Source organism: Halichoeres trimaculatus, unplaced genomic scaffold, assembly GCF_033239565.1.
Source record: "Halichoeres trimaculatus isolate MK-OKI-2021-1 unplaced genomic scaffold, fHalTri1.1 fHalTri1_scaffold_2, whole genome shotgun sequence".
NCBI classification, from domain to species: Eukaryota; Metazoa; Chordata; class Actinopteri; order Labriformes; family Labridae; genus Halichoeres; species Halichoeres trimaculatus.
In genome coordinates, this window is record NW_027437180.1 from 10,470,685 (window position 1) to 10,486,365 (window position 15,681).

Below are 15,681 nucleotides of genomic sequence, written 5' to 3' on the forward strand. Positions count from 1 at the left end.
TGGTAAGAGTGAATTCTGAATGACTTTTAGGGAAAGTGTTGGAATATGTCCACCATACTGTAATATGTAATACACTATGAGTTAAAAGCTTGAGAACAGGTCAGTTTCAGCATTTTTTACTACAATTCAAAAAGTTTAAGTCCAGTGAATAGCTTGTATTGGCATGAACCCACAGACATTTAAAAAAAGGGTAAGGTCACCAAAACCTGAATAAATAACTTGCATGATGTTGTAAATTGTATTCTCATTGATGTAATATAATCAGGAAGGTGATTTAAGGATCAATGCGGGGTCATTTGCCCTCTCAAAGAAGGTTACCTGCACAGGGGAAGATATACTGAGTTTCAGCCTGGTCATCTGAGAGGAAAAAAAAAAAAAGAGGAGAGATCAGACTTTGAAGAGGAATTAAACCAATAAAACTGTGAAGTTTTCTTTCAAGAACAGTCAGATTCCCTGAGAACAGAGGGCATGTAGCAAAAATTTCCATCTGTATTTAGCTTTCTCTTTCTCTGTCTCTGATTGTGGCGATGAACTGTTAGCATTTCCAGTATGGCTGCCCCAAGAGCTCTCACCTTTGTGGAGATGCACTGGTTACAGAATTTCTCATTGATAAATAATCAGTTTGAATGTTAGAAACTTATACCAGATATGGAGCTTCACAGTGTGTGTAAGTCAGAGTATCTTATTTACTTGGCTGATAGTAGTCGTAGACGTGCACCACAGCTGGCTTCAGGTTCTGCACTGGCAGCTCCTGTATGAGCTCCAGCTCATGATTGATGGGTGTGTCTTTGGGCAACTGGTGGAAGACAAACAGATGACATGATCTGTAACAAGTCTGGACATCTGTCCCCCTTCTTTTTCCCTCGCTGTGATTTCTCTCACCTCATTTAGATACACCACAACATGGTCATTCTTCTCTTCAACACGATCCACCAGCAGGGCCCCTTTGAGCTGTAAAAAGACCACAGCCAGGTGAATTATCATCACCTTCCTGAAGACATAACAGATCAATAACTTTGAAACAACTTACCTTCTTTAAAGACTCGGGGTCTGGGACAAATCCAGAGAGCATTTTAATATCCAGGATCACCATGTTTGTCTTCATCTCCTCACCAAAGTATCTGAAACAGAAGGTCATAAATGAGTCACTAAAGCCCAAGTGGTTCAGTTCAGATCGTCTCAGTACGGGACACATTTTGTGGTGTTTCTTTTGACTAAAACTGGGAAAAGTGCTCAAATTAGTGACCCGTACCGCCCCACTTTTTGATACCCTTTTGTTGGGGTGCCAACATGACAGTAATGCTGTCTGCTCCTTTACCCAAACATCACAGACTGTTACTTTGAGAGTGCCTATCTACAAGTGTTAGTCAAGACCGAGCAATCTGATTGGAGAAGAGATATTCAATTAGTGCTGAGTAAAAAAAGTGTTGAGTAATGGACGACATGACAGCTTAGAGAAGAGAGGCCAAAACATTTAGAGCTCCCCCTACTGACTGACTGACTCCAGTGCAGGACACACTGTCCCACTCCTCCAGAAAACAGATGAGCCATGATAGTTTGAAAGTTACACATCAGTGTGTAACAATCATAGAGTACATGTACTATTGTACGGTTTTGAAGCCAAAATACCCCTGTCTCGGGTGCAGCCATTGTGCAGCCAGAGTCTGCGCAATAGACACTGTGAGCGATTCTGGGAGAATCTGAGTGACAAAAATAAGATTTTTTTTTTCTTTCGAGAGTTTAATCACTTCCATGGCTCTCCCAACATATTTTACAATCCCTGATAAAAATACACACAACGACAGCTGTCAATCATCAATATAAACGTGATGTAAAACCTCATTTTTAACCTCCTATAATTAATGAAAACAAAACTCTTCAAATATAAGAAGACCAGAATAAAGGCAGCCAAATGGTATCTTCAAACCACCACCACAGTAATCAGACGTGAGAAACATATTTACGAGGTGTATTAGTTTTTTCAAATTTGACCACAGCTCATCTGGAATGACTGGAGAGATGGATTTTTTGACCAATGCTGCAGCCAGCCACTAGGGGGAGTTTGGTGAGAAGACGTTTGGTTTTAGTCAGCTGTAACGGAAAATGGGTATAACACCGTAATTTCCAGCACTGTTGACAAATGCAGTGGAGATGCATCAGATTAGCAAAGTAGTAAGGATACAGATATGAGACTAGAGGCAGAGTTGAGTTAAACTCACTCTGTCCTGGTCTTCAGAGTAAGCCTCTGTCTGTTAGAAGTGACTTTACAGTCGGCTTCTGGTTGGACCTCCACTCTGAGTGTGGTGCCATCGGTTGGTGTTGGGATGTTGTAGTGAAGAGAAATCTGGATAACAGGTTAATAACCATGATGTAAGAATTTGTAATGGACAATCACATGCAAAGGGGGCAAAACCACCATGATCACCCCTCTGGACCAAATCCTGTAGACATAACAGTACATTTTTAAACACTCAAAGTCTACCCCAGTGGGATGAAATTGAACTGAATTTCAACATTTTGCCAGTGGATCAAAGTGTGAAAAGTTTGTGTTTTTATGTTTTTAAAAAGATCACATGAAAAATGTCAAAGAACAAAAGGTGCTCTTGAAATTCAACTTACGAGCCCCAGGGACACAAAGAACATGTTCACTGACCTGAACTGAAGCACATGAAGTTCCTTTCACCTCCACCTCATACTTTCCTGTCCCGTCCTTCAGCAGCTCCTCCTGGTAGAGCAGCCTGTTGTCCTGGTTGATGTCAAACATCAGCTGACCACTAGAAGACTTGACCATCACTGTGCTAGAACCTTCTGGACTGAAAACACGAGTAGAGTAGAGAGCCAGAGCCTGAAGAGCCACCACAGTGTCCTAAAACATGCAGACAGAAATAACATTATACAGGAGGGGCGATATTTTACTGATGAGAGAAGCTGGAAAAACAATGAAAGGATGCTTGAAAGAAACACAACCTGACCCCGTTTATCAAATCCCACATTTAATATTAAATCCATGAAAACCTGATTAACAAAGTACACTTTTCAGAAAAAAAAAATGTTTAATTGCTTCACCTACAGTTCCACATCTTTGTTGTATTGCTTTCTCACTATAAAATATGTTAAGACTTCTGTATGTTTTGATCAATTTCACTTAAAAGGCATAACATCATTATGAGAAATACAGTTCCTGGATTTCATCGACCATTACAAAAGGGAACACTCATTATTTCATAATTATTGTCTGTCTGAATCAATCAGGTGGGAATTGAGCCTTTTAATATCTCTGTCTTTTAATGTCTATGTTGAAAGTCTCCTGCGTCTTTTGTTTGCTCTGTTTTAAACAAACAAGCTTTTTGTGCTTTAATTAGCTAACACACACATTCAGATATGAATGACAGATCCCTTCTGTGCTCTGTGTTGATTTTGTCTCTATTTCCGAATGCTTACTAAGAGCTCATAGTGCCAAAAGTTCAAACCATAGAATGTACGAAACACAAAACACAACATCATGTTTTTCAGAACAGAAGAATTCTCAGTGGAAATGTCTCACAGCCTCCAAAATCACTTCTGTTGGCAACACTATCAACAAGTCAGAGCCTGGCAGGAAAACATGCTTATTAAACACAGTAAACCTCATCATAACACCGCTTTACAACAGACACATACCATCAATAGCTGGTTGGGTCAGTTGCATCATTTTGAACAAATCAAACCAAGAACAACAAAAAAGATTCCATGATTGATTCCAGCTTTAGGTCCTCATTTATGGAATGTGCTCATGAACTAAAAGTGGGTGTTCGTTTGGGTGGCCATAGGAGTCAGACAATTTGCAAACGTTAAAACATAAATGCAAAGGCTACAACACGAGTGCAGACACCACAACACAATGGAAGTGCGGCCACAATGGAAGTCAAGAGAAAAGTTGTGAGAGTAAGTAAATGATTGTTTGCTTTTTTTTTTCTTTTTTTTTTTTTTTTTACCTTCAGCTATGACAAATATAATGCTAACGTTATTGATTCATAAAGCTAAATATTAAATGACTTTTTTTTCTGGTAAAGAAGTATAATTACTATGATAGATATAACAAGGTGAGACCAAACAAAATCATCTTTTGCAACTTCTCTGTGTTGGTTGCGATAACTTACCTCTTTTAACTTCTGTTGTGGCTGTAGTTCCACTGTGTTGTAGCTTTTGCATTATTGTTGCCCCTGCATTCATGTTGCGGCTTTTGCAAATCCTCTGACACCCACTGGGCACTGTAGTACCTTTATAGCCATGCACAAACCAACATCTATCAATCTGAACATTGGCCAAGGGTACGCTCAAATCCCATGCCAGGTCTGAGTTTGTGAAAGCAGCACAGTGAAAATTCAGTGAGTTAGCTGAATAATAGCACAAGATATTCATTTGAGATCACACCAGTTGGTTTGTCTTGTAGTACTAATAATCATAAAACTCCAGTCTACCCCTGCACAATTGCGCACAAGCGACACACTTATTTTTAAAAGAGAATCTCAAGCAACAGACTTGTCAAAGAACTCTCTTTTGAAGGGTATCGCCCCAGACTTTGTCAGCTTTGTTTGAGGGGTACCTGTGTGGAGGAGAAACCTCCTCGATGATTCTGTTGGGTGGTCAGCCATTTGGCGATGCTGGTGGAGTATGCCAGTTGTTCAGCAGAAGTAGGGGCGCTGAGCACAGCCAGCAGCACATAAGAGCTGATCTCCACTGACAGAGAGCTGGAGGTGTCTGTCGATGTCTGAGACCAGTGGATGTAACTTCCTAAAAACAACCACAAACAGAAAGATGTGCACAGGCTGAGCTACATTCACAGAGAAAAGGGGATTATTTGGAGCTCCTGTAAATTATGGTCTGAGCTCGTTTTGTCCAGTGCATGCAAAAGTGCTGCTTTCTGACTCCTGACATCAGACATCTGACACCTACACCCTCCCACTGCTTTCAGACATTAAAAGTAATGATAGAGAAACATGTGTTTCACTTCCTAATGAGCTTGTTTGCCTCTATAGGCCATAAAAGATTCGTTTTTAAAGAGCTGTAAACAGATGACCCACCTGTGCGAGTTGCCACTGTATCAAGGTGCCCCAGGAGCCGGCCTCGCGTCTCCATGTCTCCTGCCAGGGTGAAGACATAGGCCATCAGAGCTGTGGCGTAGGTGTTGCTGAGGTCACCCAAAGATTCCCTGAGGCAGGTCAGGCCGTTGCTCACAACAGGACTCTAATATCAGAAACGATCATGAAGCAATCATTAAAATAAATGATATATAATTTCATTTGCACTATACAGTTTTAAAGTACCCATTTTCCCATTTTATTTCATTATTGCAAATGATGCAGTTTAATTTATCATTGTGATCTGAATTTGAGTATAGATCAAATTAGCATTTGAAGTAACAAAATAAATCATGGAGTTGTGAACCAGCCACCCTTGGGTACAGTCCTAGCATTCTTTGTACATCAGGAATCAAATGTCAGCTCTGTTCCAGCAGAAGTTCCTCTAAATGTTGGTCATTTGTTGCTTTCTTTGCTTTTACTCTTCTGACAAGTTCATCCCAGACCAGCTCCACAGGGTTTCAGTGTCCAGACTGAGACTGTGCTGGCAGGGCCCTCCATGTTTTCAAGCTGACTATGATCTTCTTTAATCTCAAAGTGGTTCTGTCAGAGCTCGGACTGATGTTTTGGCTCATTATCTCGCTGTAGGATGAAACCCTGATCAACAAGGCTCATTCCAGAGGGTACTGCATGCAGAATGGGGGGGAGTCCATTTCATAGACCCTGGATCCAGCAAAACAGTAGGGACCATCATGCTTTCTTCTCCTCTATATGTGACGTCACACACTGAGGAACTATCTTTTCCTTAATGTACTCTATGTACCGCGTACAGAAATCCTGCGTGATGGAGCAAAGATTTTCAGCTTTGATTCATCGGTCCATAGCTCCATCTTCCTGTTTTCAGTAGTCCATTGACTGTGTTTGATGGTCAAACCTCTTATTTTTCTCCTGACTCTGTCTTAGTGTTGAATGTCTTTCTGTCTGCAGTCTGACCTGTCAAAGCTGCAGCTCAAAGTCTTCTCTTTGCACTGACTGAAACTGACACCACTTAAAGCTTAAAGCTGTTGACTCCTACAAACTTGTCTTCTGATTCTGATGTTCAGCTCTCAGATTAGACTGCTGTGTGAAAATCTTCATCCTCTTGCCTATGGGGACCCTTGTATGCTAGCCTGCTAACTGCTAATGCTGCTAGCATCAAACTTCATTAAGCAGAAACGGATAAAGAAGCAGTCAGAAAGTTCAGCTTCAAAGCCCTGCAAGATGGTGCCAGTAAGAAGTCTGAAGTTATCTGGAGCTACTGTTGATGTGAATGAAGTTTCCAGTATGCTGCAAATACCACCTGTTAGCTGGGCTCACAGCTGTGATACAAACTATGCATAATGCACTCAAACTGTGTGAGATTAATTACTCTACCAGGGAAGGATCCAACGAATGATCTTTGAATGATGTAAAATTAAACTGTTTATAGTTTATACCCATCAGGTCTTGCCAGATGAGCTTGGGTTTGTCATGCCATGTTTGTAGAATGTTTTTGGAATACCAAGACTTGAAAACTGCCCCTGAAGGTTACATTTTCAACATTGTTGTTTAGAAAGTAGTGATTAATAAAAGATTTACCTTGAGTTAACGACTGATGGTCATGCAATTAATCATGATAACTTAAAAAAAAAAAAAAACTTGTATGAAAGCTCTAGTTTGATTTGTTTGGATTCAGAAGTCACTCTTTCAAACAGGGAAAAAAATATACAAAGACTGAGCCGTCTCTAATAATGTACTCACACTAACAGACGAGTTCATCTCCAAGAAGCCAGCGATGATGTATGCAGTGAGAGTGACTTCATCGGACACACCGCCCTGCAGAGAGAAAGTTTTGAACAAGTACACATCATTAGCAGACCTTCAACAGGCTGACTAAAACCCTTTGTTTATGTAGCCATGAGTGAAAGGTGTGTGTGGCCTGTATTTGTGTTTTGGATAGAGGAGAGGCTCAGGGCCTGCTGCTTCTCAATGAGCATCAATAAGTGATGCTTTCATGTCAGTCTCCAAACTCCAGAAAAGTCACTAGATTTGTCGCTGATCATTTTTTTTTTTAAAAGTTGATTGAGTGGTCTAAAAAGTCGCTAAATATGGCAACAAAGTCACTGTTGCCAACATTGTCCTGCATGCTGCAACCACATGTAACATTACAGCCGATCACTAGTGGCATTATCAGCTCTTGATCACATGATTAACCCTTTGAGTATCAAAACTTGGCACCAAGCATATATTGATACTCATTACTCAATTCCATCAGTGCCATGTAAGAACTAAAGTACTCAGCCCTACTGATGATGCATTAGCATTTTACGTCTGGTTGACTGAGATTTTGGCTCTCCAAGACCCCTTTACAAAGTACATCAATCTTAAATCTCAAGAAAACATTTTCCTGACCCTTTGTCTGCTAATCACAAAATCCTGTTGCATAATGAAAAATGAAAATCTTTAAATAAAAAGAAACATATCCTGTAGGAGTCGTCTTTTTTGTGACTGAAAAATAACCAACCCAGTCATTTTAGGTCATGTAGTATTTATACCTGCACTGTTTCTGCTTACCTTCATTCTGTTGTTGAAAAGTTCTCCCAATTTTTGGAAACAGCCGTTTTGCTGTTGCTTGCTTTCCAGCCAGGACTTTGATTCTTGGATCTTTTTTGGGTCGATGAAGACAAAGGACTGTGCTTTGGCAAAGGATCTCACCACAAAAGCTGTAAGCCTGAAGACAAGAATCCCATAAATATATGAAACAGTCTAAGTAAAAAGCTGGTTCTGATTGGCTGTGGTTTCAGTCATGGAGCTGGGCTCTTCCATGTTAACAGACAGGACATGGGTCAAACTTTAAAACAAAACACACTACATAAGTTTAGTCTCTGAGACCTTGTTTACACTACAACCTTTGGCAGTGAAAAAATCTGTGCTTAAATGGAAACGCTGAGGGACTGAAAGTGCTATAATAAGCATGCCAGGCCTGTGGGTGGTGCTATAACTGTCTTGTCCAGACGCCACCTTTGGGAGATCTCCACCGAAGTAGAGTTGAGTTGATCATCTGGTGAAAAATGCCGGCTCACTGTTTACATGGCAATGGTGATGAAAGCGTTTTAAAAAAAATTCACACTATGGAGGCCATTTTCAAAAGTTTGCATTGTAGGTCAGCTAAAACGCTGTTTCCGTGTAAACGCGAGGCTAAAACGCAACAAAATGTTTGCGTTTCCCCCTAAAACCGGTGTCATGTAAACGTCCCCTGAAGTTCATTGATATGAATTGTGCCAATTTGTGCTGTGAGTTTATTTTTTGGAGAAGTTTCGCTTTAATCTGTGATTTGATGCTTTGGAAGGCAACATGATGGACAGCTTTATTGATAAATGGAGCTCCTGTGTGCACCAGATTATGGGAGCAGGGGTGGAGAGCAACCACTAACACAAGAGCCATTTACCTTTCCATGAGTTTCCTTTTTTTCCTTTTTTTTTTGTCAAATAACACTTTATCTGAGCTTGGGACTGGCAAAAGTGACCCAAAAGAGATGCACACGTGCAAGATTCATTGGCCTGCTCTGGCTCTAGCTAAGAGGGACAGACAGCTGAGTGACAGAGGGTCTCCAAACTCCACAAAGAGTCCCTGTTTTGTAAAAGAGTCACTGAAGGGGTCTGAAAAATTGTAAAATATAACAACAAAGCTGCAAAGTTGGCGACACCATTACCAATATAAAGGAATACTGGACATTCTCCCTGAATTCATTTAATCAGATATAACATAAGTGGACTAATCTGCACACCTTAGGTAGCACAAAGTGAAGTTCATATAGTCAAGCCTGCAAAGTTCATGCACCAAAATGACTCCGTCCCATCTGCAAATTGAATCCTTGTTGGGGTGCCACACATAAGCAACATAAACGTGAATGAGACTCAGACATGTTCTCACCAGGTGTTTCCTGATCCTTTTCCAAAAGCGCTGTAAGCACCATCAGAGTGTTTGTAGTTGAGCTGTCTCTGGTAGCCTGTGTAATTAGAATAAGTACTTGTTACAACTGTCAGATTCACGTCTTCCAAACTGAAGCAGATTGTCTTACTGAGGCCATACTTCAGTGTTCATTATTCATGCTTCACAAGGTTGTATAGGAGCCGAGAAGGTGAATAAACAAGTTCAAAAGTAACCAAAGTAATTGATAAGTTTGAATAAAGTCAATTGATAGCTAATCTCTAATATCAAAGCGTTATCCTCGCTTTTTTTCCCCCAGTATAAAAGTACTCATACACACCACTGGTCAGGAATTTGGCCGCCTTATCCATGATTTTTGGGGTCAGCTGCTGGGTGTTTTTCAGGTATTGGAGGATGTAGATGTTGGGGGCCAAGAGCACCATGTTCTGCTCTCCACACCCATAAGGCATCTGTAGCAGCCCGTCCAGGTTCTTCAGAGCTCGGCCCAGGATGTCACCTGCACAGATACATTTCTTATGTAGAGCATGTGTGAGAAACACTGATGGTGCTTCCTCAGCTGCAAAATCTTCACTTGTTGCAGTCGTGCCTATACAGATCCATTTAGCAACATGTGTAAGAGACATTATGATGCTACAGAAGAGGATTAGGGCCACTGAGAAAAAAAATCAGAATTCTCAAATCAAAGTCAGAATTTTAAGAAAATAATCAAAATTCTAAGGAACAAGTCGGAAATCTTACTTTTGTTCTCATAAAAAACAGTAAAAAAAAAAATTTGACATATTCAATTTTTTTCCCTGTGGCACTTATCCTTATTTTTGCAATGCTGTCAAAGGAAGGAAAAAATCTAATTTCTATGAAAAAAGTCAGAATTGTTACTTTTTTCTCAGAGGAATAACTTTTAAATACATTAATGGGGCGAGCCCGCGAGCTAGTTCAGGCAGTCAACTCGAGCAGCACTGCTATACACATACCACGTGTCTCACACGTCATAACCATCTTGCAATCACACTCTCTCAATTGGGCGGTCTATTTAAACCGGGAGTCTCTCATCCCTCTCTGCCTGTCAATGCCTTGGCTGCCCTGCGATTGTAATGCTGCATGTTTCTTTGCCCCCACCACCACCACCCCAGCAACCACCTGCAGGCTCCGGGGGGGATTATGTTCTCTATGTTTTGCTCATCACTCCTCAATGTCACCATGTAAATTTATTGTGAGGGGTGATGAGGCCGGAGCCTGGACGCCAAACATAAAATATATTTGCTGCTAAATAAACAATTCAAACGTGAGTTGTCTGACTGAAATATATTACATGGCTTTTTTTAGTGGCTCTTATCCTCCTTTGTACATTGCTGTACAAGACAAGTCAAGAGAAAGAAAAAAGTCAAAATTCTGAGAAAAAACTTGCTACTTTTACTTTTTTTTCTAAAAAAAAAATAAGAATTAAAAATTTAACATATCATTTTTATTATTTAAGTGGCTCTTATCCTCTGTACAATGCTGTACAAGACAAGTCAAAAGTAATACAAAAAGGTCTTAAGTGAGAAAAACTTACTTTTTTTTCCCAGAAAAAAATAGGTATTTAAAAAAAGGAACACATTATTTTCTTTTAATTTTAGTAAAAAAAATTATTTGTTCAGATTTTCCACTGTCTGAATCAGTCATATCCTAAGGTGTTGGAAACAACATTTGGTCACTTAAAACAAAACCATCAGTTTACCCAGGACTGAGACAAGAGTAAGGGCAGATCCATCAATCACATTGTCAGGAAGCTGTATGTCTATTTCCTCCTTCAAAGCCTCATCTGTGAAGAGATAACCGATCATTCAGAGGAATCAAAGCAGAGTCTGTTACTGAAACAAAGAGGTTAAATGAACATTGATGTGATATGGATGAAATGTTGATGGTGACTTCTACATCAACCACACTGACCTTTAGGACAGAGCAGCCAGTTATGGGTCTTTGTTACCTCTGTTCCTTCAGCCTGAGAGGAGAGAAAATAATCCCACTTGAGTGCCATTGAAATGTTGATAATTTGTTGGTCCCATGAAGCTTCCCCCAAAATTTTTCTAAGCACTCCCTTCAATTTTTAAATTCAAAACATAAAGCCCCTCAATATAGTTCAATGTACAGCCATGAAAATAGGTAAGCATATATACCATGCTAAGACCTAGAAAAAAAGCTTCTTGCACCAACATCCGAAACCCAACAAGAAGTTGGTCATTTTGATCTGGAATAGCAATCGCCTAATTCACATGGTAAGTATGAGAACAAACTTGTCCTAGGTTTTTTTTTATCAAGTCAGCTCCAAAAAGGATTTCTGTGTTTCGCTGGCGCCCCATTAAACTCTGATATCTCACCATGAACCAAGAAATAATTGTAACTCCACAAAATGAGGTCCCATCTGCTTTAAATTGAATATACATGATCAAGGTCCACCTCCTAACACATTTGTAAACCCAATCTCTGACACTGTCATTGCACCACCCTATGGAAATACATAGTACTACCGTTTAAAAACACTACCCCAGTCTGAACTCATATGAATTGGTCATGAGAATAGCGTCATCACACATACATTTACTCCAATAAACATCTCAAACATGCTTCAAATTATCTTTGTTAAGGTGTGTTCAAACTGCAGCCAGTCAACAGAGGACTTTGCACATGTTTCAGCATCACTTTGGGGGACCTGTCATGTCATCCTCCTGTGATGCAATATATAGTTTGAAAGATACCAACCTTTATTATGAGGGACTTTGTGACCACATCTACACGACCTCTCTCTGGGACGTTTACAATCTCATTGTTGCAGGAAGTGTGGGACGCCACCGCCTCAGCAGTCATAGTCACATTTACAACCCCTAAAGAAGAGCAAACAGCATAAGTTGTAAAGACACAGTATTGGTATTCAATCTTCTACTGTGTAAGTCAAGGTACAGATGAGGACAAACCCTGATCCTCACCTAAGGCTGAGGGTTCCATGATCCAGCTGAGGGTCTTGCGTTCATTGCCACACAAACAGGATGTATACTGGTCACCAGAGAGAGGGGTGAGGGTAAACTCTAAGGAGGGGGTTGGAGTCACAGTGATCTGTTCAGAGAGACAAATGTGTTTTAAATGATATTCAAAATGCAAACTAGTAACTGATATAAAAAGAGGTTGAAGAAGTGAGGTGCCAGTATGGCCTAGTGGTTCAGGCTGTGCACCCCATGAGGCAGGCAGTTTTGCACGCCACTGCCAGCACATCCCCCTGTTTTCTGCTCTACCCACTGTTGTGGCATCTCTGAGTGGAGGCATAAAAGTAGGAGTCCTGTTTTACTCTGGCTTAAAAAAAAAAAAAAAAAAAAAAAACAGAGTTAGAGGACTACCTATCAGGCTTTTTCGGACATATGTTGCACAACAAAGTTGTTATAAAAGATGACCAAAAATCATTTCAGAGTAAAGTTTTTGTCATCAAAATTATACTATTTTCAATTTGCCTGCTGCAGCTAGCTTTGCAGAAACACTGCTGGTGGAGTACTATACTTCTGACTGCTTCCATGAAAGGTTCTCTTAACTACAAAATATTTCAATAATAACACAACAATGCAATACAAACTTTAAATGAAGAGCAGAAGTTTAAGCAAAAGGTTCAGCTTAGTCCACAATGTGCAGAATTTATGCAGCTGTGTAGCTAACTTTCTAGAACAACTTGTCATACTGCTAGCTACTGGTAGCTGTGGTCAAACTCAGCCTGACTTTGATCGATGTGAGGCCTGGACCCTCTGGCTTTGCACAAGCAGCATACCTTATAATTGAGGAGTCATGACATCAAACCACTGCTCCACCAGGTGTAATTGTTTATTTAATAATGAACCTTTATTATCTTTGAATACATGGTTACGACCTGCCATGCCATGCAATGCCATGCCATGCCATGCCTTGCCATGCAAACTTTGTTCATAAAGCACTTTTAAAAACAACCACAGCTGTAAACAAAGTGCTGTACAGGTAGATTAACTTAAAAGGATAAAAACAGATCAGAAAAGGAAACACAGTAAAAACAACTGAAAACAAATAAAAACCAATTAAAGGGAATGAGACCAAGCAAAGAAACTTAGTCTTGTCGGAGTGAAGTGCCAAAGAATAAAAATGGGTTTAGGACGATTTTTAAAAACGGACAGCAAAGAGGGCCTCTCTAATGTGCAGGAGAAGACTGTTCCACAATCGGGGGACAACATTAGAGAAGGCCCAGTCCCCTCTGAGCTTCTTCCTGGACCCCTTCCTGGTCCCAACTTGAGGGACTGAGAGGGTGAGTAAGGGTGAAGAAGCTCAGAAAGGTAAGGCGGGCAAAGACCATTTAAACATTTAAAACAAGCATAAGATTTTTAAAATCAACTCTAAGGGCTCTAATTTCATGGCGCAGCGCAGAGGGCGCAAGCCTGGCGCAGCCTGCGCAGTGCTAATTTCGTGCAGCGCACCGCCGTGCGCTGCCAATTTGACAATTTGGTAGACCATCTGCACAGAGATGGGTGTGACGGCGCGCCAGGGGGAGTTGACGGCGCACCAGGGGGAGGTGTCAGCAGATTCATGTTGGCGCAGTGACAATTTTGTGCCAAAAAAGTCTGTGAAAGCTTGCCAGCTCCAACCTAGTCTATCCTCGGCGCAAGGCGGAGCGCACCCCACGCAGCTGTAATTTGGTGACAGGCACACATGTGCGCACATGTCAACAAAGCCTCAGAGGCAGGTTTCCAGAGTGTCAGGCACATTTTAATGCTATAAACAATCACAGCAATCACTATTTAATGTAACTGTCTGAACCAGCATATACATTTATATCTATATTAACTGTCCCTACACATCTGATGTCAGATTAAAGCCGTTTGTCATAATGGAAAGTTAGCCTGACGGCAGCTGGAAGTTTGATGCACATCTTACAATTAAACAATAAACAGCCTTAACATCTGATACTGAGTATAGCTGGTTCTCTCATTTCATTTAAGTCAAAGAAAAGAGGGAGAGAAAAGACGAAGAAAAAAACAGACAAAATAAATGTATGTCACTCAGGATTTACCTGTGATTTCCCATATTCCTCTGTTTCAGTCTTTATTTTTAACGTGATCTAAAAAGATGGAGTACATTGTTGTAAGGAGGATGAGGTGGAGACACTGGGAGAGTATACAGTATATCACCAAAGGCTCTGCTTGGCGATGACAAACCAGGAGTGCAGGTGGATCAAAAGTATTCTGAATGGATAAACCAGCTGTGTAACTGCCTCTTAATTTTTCACTCCAGATAATGACTAAGGAACAGATTAAATCTGTCCCGGGAGCTGGCCCACATGGTGACGCGCTTCGTGTCCTCCGATGCGCCCCGCTGTCCATTGACCTGCTGCAGGCACAGCGGCTCTGACCGTCTCCGCTACCAACACTCTCTCTGCGGCGCTGGAGATCACTCAGACCAATCAGACACTGCGCCTCAGTCGCAGGGCATTTAAAGGCGAGGAGAGGCGCTCATTTGATTGGTGAAAACAGCGCTCGGCTGTGTTAAACCCACTCATGGCTTTTCTCCTCCCTCTCTGCCATTTGCGCGGAGGGAGGCGTGGACGCGCAGCTCTGCGCTCATGTGTGCCTGTAATGCGCCTCTCTTGGCACTGCAGGAAACTTGGAAAGTGCGCCGGGCACGCCTTGTGGGCACGGCGAAGGCCGGCGCAGGGCAGGTGCGCCTGTGCCTGTGCCTGGTCTACGAAATTAGAGCCCAATAAGTCACAGGCAGCCAGTGAAGTGAAGCCAGTACCGGCTGATGTGCTCTCTTTTGTGTGTACCAGTTGAAAGCGACATTCTTTACCATGATGCAGTTGCTCAGGTAGTTGAAGACGGTGGCCTTCAGCTCAAAGTTCTCCCCTCGGATGATGGAGTACGGGAGACTTAGCTCCAGGAAGAAGGGCTGGAAGACAGTGAGCTCTTTACGAGGAGCCAAACCAAAACCTTGAGAGGACAAACAGAAAGCCTCCGTCTCCCAGGTCGTGATGGTGTCAGGGACGGTGTAGGGCACGTTTTGATTCCCGGAGGCTCTAAATAAGCAGAAACACACACACAAAAAAAAAATCTCTCTGGTGAGATAGGCAAACCCTCCAGACACACAGATGTGTTTAAAAATATGATTGCTGCACTGAATTATCAACCTAACCAGTTCACACAGTTGAAAAATGTAAGTGCCTTATGAAGAGTGCGCTTTCAAAGTACAGCAAAAACATTTTACAAAAAAAAAGATCAAACACACAATCATGTGCTAAAGGGGAAAAACCTTTGACATGACAGACGCTTACCCAACTTCCACCAGGTCCCATATCCAAGTCTCAGGGAAAAAACTGCGGACCGTCTCTACCCTGGGTGGAGCCTCTACCACCTCATATGTAGACATAACCGTTGCACCTGGACACACTTTCTTTCTATGAAATGTCACTGGACTGTCAAATTCTGTCAAAAACCACAATTTAAAAAAAAAATCAGACTATAACAAAGAATCAACAAAATCAACAGCTTATATCAGGAATGTACTGTCTGATTAATCTGCAGTGAACTTTTTTTTTGCTTTCTACTATTTAATAATAGAAATATAACAGATTATAACATCTGATAAAAGATGCTTTCATTCACTCATTAACAGCTTC

The 15,681-nt window shown here is 41.2% G+C and overlaps 1 protein-coding gene across 1 annotated transcript in view; it reads right to left on the bottom strand.

Annotated features, from left to right (window-relative positions):
* Positions 1–682: 682 nt before the first annotated feature.
* LOC141802780 (alpha-2-macroglobulin-like protein 1) overlaps positions 683–15,681 on the bottom strand; it is a 31,708-nt gene continuing 16,709 nt past the window's right edge. Inside the window, exons 19-35 of the mRNA XM_074686510.1 lie at positions 15,337–15,487; positions 14,856–15,081; positions 11,993–12,119; positions 11,769–11,890; positions 10,959–11,010; positions 10,747–10,830; positions 9,349–9,525; positions 9,012–9,087; positions 7,653–7,809; positions 6,840–6,914; positions 5,064–5,226; positions 4,586–4,773; positions 2,654–2,866; positions 2,220–2,344; positions 1,031–1,121; positions 883–951; positions 683–796 (exon numbers count right to left, since the gene is read on the bottom strand). Of these exons, the coding sequence (XP_074542611.1) occupies positions 683–796; positions 883–951; positions 1,031–1,121; positions 2,220–2,344; positions 2,654–2,866; positions 4,586–4,773; positions 5,064–5,226; positions 6,840–6,914; positions 7,653–7,809; positions 9,012–9,087; positions 9,349–9,525; positions 10,747–10,830; positions 10,959–11,010; positions 11,769–11,890; positions 11,993–12,119; positions 14,856–15,081; positions 15,337–15,487 (2,210 nt within the window). The remainder of the gene's footprint in view (positions 797–882; positions 952–1,030; positions 1,122–2,219; positions 2,345–2,653; positions 2,867–4,585; positions 4,774–5,063; positions 5,227–6,839; positions 6,915–7,652; positions 7,810–9,011; positions 9,088–9,348; positions 9,526–10,746; positions 10,831–10,958; positions 11,011–11,768; positions 11,891–11,992; positions 12,120–14,855; positions 15,082–15,336; positions 15,488–15,681) is intronic.